This window comes from Aegilops tauschii, chromosome 3, assembly GCF_002575655.3.
Source record: "Aegilops tauschii subsp. strangulata cultivar AL8/78 chromosome 3, Aet v6.0, whole genome shotgun sequence".
In the NCBI taxonomy this organism is placed as follows: domain Eukaryota; kingdom Viridiplantae; phylum Streptophyta; class Magnoliopsida; order Poales; family Poaceae; genus Aegilops; species Aegilops tauschii.
The window spans coordinates 44,226,037-44,229,001 of NC_053037.3; the positions used below are offsets into that span (position 1 = coordinate 44,226,037).

At 45.4% G+C, this 2,965-nt stretch overlaps 2 protein-coding genes across 2 annotated transcripts; both read left to right on the top strand.

Annotated features, from left to right (window-relative positions):
- The first annotated feature begins 446 nt into the window (after positions 1–446).
- LOC141042690 (uncharacterized) lies at positions 447–1,601 on the top strand. The gene is made up of 2 exons (XM_073511566.1): positions 447–636; positions 1,159–1,601. The coding sequence occupies exons 1-2, from the start codon at positions 447–449 to the stop codon at positions 1,599–1,601; spliced, it is 633 nt and encodes a 210-aa protein (XP_073367667.1).
- Positions 1,602–1,790: 189 nt separating this feature from the next.
- On the top strand, positions 1,791–2,741 carry LOC141042691 (uncharacterized). The gene is made up of 2 exons (XM_073511567.1): positions 1,791–1,877; positions 1,947–2,741. Exons 1-2 carry the CDS (start codon positions 1,791–1,793, stop codon positions 2,739–2,741), a joined length of 882 nt encoding a protein of 293 aa, XP_073367668.1.
- Positions 2,742–2,965: the final 224 nt, after the last annotated feature.

Here is a 2,965-nt window from a genome sequence, read left to right on the forward strand (position 1 = left end):
CTACAAGTCTCTGCCAAAAATTTAAAAATTTGAGACATGCCCTCAGTCATTGGAGCAAGAAAATCTCAAGGCTTAAGACAGCCCTTGCTAATACCAACAAAGCTCTCCTTGAAATAGACCACATCGCTGATCGCTGAATGTTGACCCGACAAGAGAATAACTTTCAATCTATTCTCAAAAAACATCTGCTCAAGCTACTTCAATTTCAAAAAGACTACTGGAAGAAAAGGTGCACTATTCGTTGGATTAAATTTGGTGATGAGAATTCTAAATTCTTCCAAGCGGTGGCCACGGAACGATACCGTAAGAACTTCATATCCAGCTTGAAAATCAATGATGACATCATTGTAGAAGACCATACTGGAAAAGAGTCTATATTGTTTGAGGCTTTCAAAACTCGTTTGGGGACAACTAAACCACCACAGATGAAATTCAACCTTTCCCAGATGCTGCGTGACAACGTGGATTTTGACAGCCTCACCACACCCTTCTCTACGAATGAGATTGATGCTGTAGTTAATGAAATGCCTCCAGATCGGGCCCCTGGCCTAGATGGTTTCAATGGTGCCTTTCTCAAAGCTTGTTGGCCGGTGATAAAAGACGACTTCTACCGTCTCTGTGCGGAATTCCATGAAGGTAATCTCAACCTGGAAAGCCTCAACTATGGTCATATTACCCTCATTCCTAAGATTAGAGTGCCTGAAACTGTCAATGATTTTCGACCCATCACGTTGCTCAACTGCTGCCTTAAGTTGATCACAAAACTTCTTGCTAACCGTTTACAAAAAATCATTTTGCAAATTGTACATCGGAATCAATACGGTTTCCTTAAGGGGCGCACCATCAATGATTGCTTAGCCTGGGCCTTTGAATACATACACCAATGCCAAGCATCCAAGCGAGAGATTGTTCTGATTAAACTCGACTTCGCCAAAGCTTTCGACACGGTACAACACTCGGCTATAATACAGATTATGAAGAGCATGGGATTCAATGACAAATGGATTGCCTGGTTTAAATGCATCTCCTCTTCAGGCAAATCCTCGGTGCTACTTAATGGGGTCCCCGACAAACACTTTTGGTGCAAATGTGGTGTCCGTCAAGGAGACCCACTATCCCCCTTGCTCTTTGTACTTGCTGCGGATTTGCTTCAAACAGCGATTAATGACGCCATGCATAACAACAATCTGCACCTGCCGATTCCCTCTGGTCGTAACAATCAATTCCCAGTCATCCAATACGCGGACGACACAATCATTGTAATGCCGGCCTGTCGTGTCCAAGCTAACTGCATGAAACAGATACTCACAGATTATGCTGATTCTGTGGGGTTGCACATCAACTTTCACAAGTCCACACTTATTCCTTTGAACACTCCAGAGGAAACGTACAAGGATATTGCCGACATCTTTGGATGCGCATGTGCACAACTTCCGTTCATGTATCTGGGCCTACCCCTGGGCACGTCCAAGCCGACGGTCCTTAACTTAACTCACTGGATCTGCAAGGCTGAGAGAAGAATCACCGCAGCGATGTCACTGATGTCATATGCGGGCAAACTGGCTCTCATGAACTCTCTCGTCACCTCGCTGACAATATAACCCATGGGAATCCTTAAACTCCCACCCAAGATCATTGAACAATTTGACAAGGTTAGGAGACACGGCCTTTGGACAAAGAAAACCGAGGATGGGGAGAAAAGTAACTCTCTTGCGGCTTGGGACATGGTGTGTTGGCCCAAGAAAAATGGTGGCCTCGGAGTTCTCAATCTCAAGGTTCAAAATGACGCAATGCTTCTGAAGCTGCTCCACAAGTTCTACAACAAGTTCGACGCCCCCTGGGTGCACCTCGTCTGGGACACATACTATGCTTCCACTGTCCCCCATGCAGCTGCCCCATGCGGCTCTTTCTGGTGGCGTCAACTCATTCAACTCATGCCAATTTAGAGAGGGATCACCAAAGTTAAGATTGGAGCGGGTGACACAGCCTTATTTTGGAAGGACGATTGGAACAACTCCATTTTGTCAGAAACATACCCGCGTGCTTTCTCATTTACAAGAGATGAAGATGCCTCGACGCGGAAATGCCTCTCGATCACCCAGCTTAACCAGGCTTTTGACTTGCCCCTCTCGGTCCAAGCATTTGATGAATTGCGAGCTCTCCAGCAAAATGTTATCACTGCAACAATGACTGACTCCAAGGATGCCTGGATATGCACTTGGGGGTCTGCTGACTTTAAAACCACGGCCTATTACACCTTCTACTTCAGGGAGATGATTGCTCATGATGCTTACCGATGGCTGTGGAAGACCAAATGCATCCCTAAAATTAAGGTCTTTGGTTGGTTCCTCCTCTCTGATCGCCTTAACACAAGAAACATGCTCAAGAGGAGACACTATAACATCAGCAATAATTTGGACTGCCTTCTTTGTGGACAACATGTGGAAGAGACTGTTGAACATCTCTTTTTCCATTGCACCTTTAGTACCGCATGCTGGAACAAGCTCAACGTACTCTGCCCATCACAGGGCAACAGACTGGAACTCATGACACATCTCAAGACTTTGAACCCCAGGAAAATGATCATGGAAGTTTTCTTGGTGGCAGCTTGGAGCCTATGGAAAGAAAGGAACAACAACTACTTTCGCAAGGTGGACCCATCTATCCCATCCTGGGAGGCCAGATTCAGGAGAGACTTTGCTGACATTGCCTACAGGATGCCCCCCACAAGAAGCAACTAGTGGCTGGTTTACTTAGCTCTATAACTTAGTTGTAATTATACACTCTGATCATCAATTTGCTGCCCCCCTGTACCATCCTCTGCACACTCCCCTTCTTCCATTTGTGCATATGTAACATAACACTTGTAACCTTTGCTGGCTGTGAGTTGGTAATATATATGCAGTAGGAGCCTTTCCTACTGTCTAACCCCTTCAAAAAAAACGGTGGTTCAATTCATGAAAAA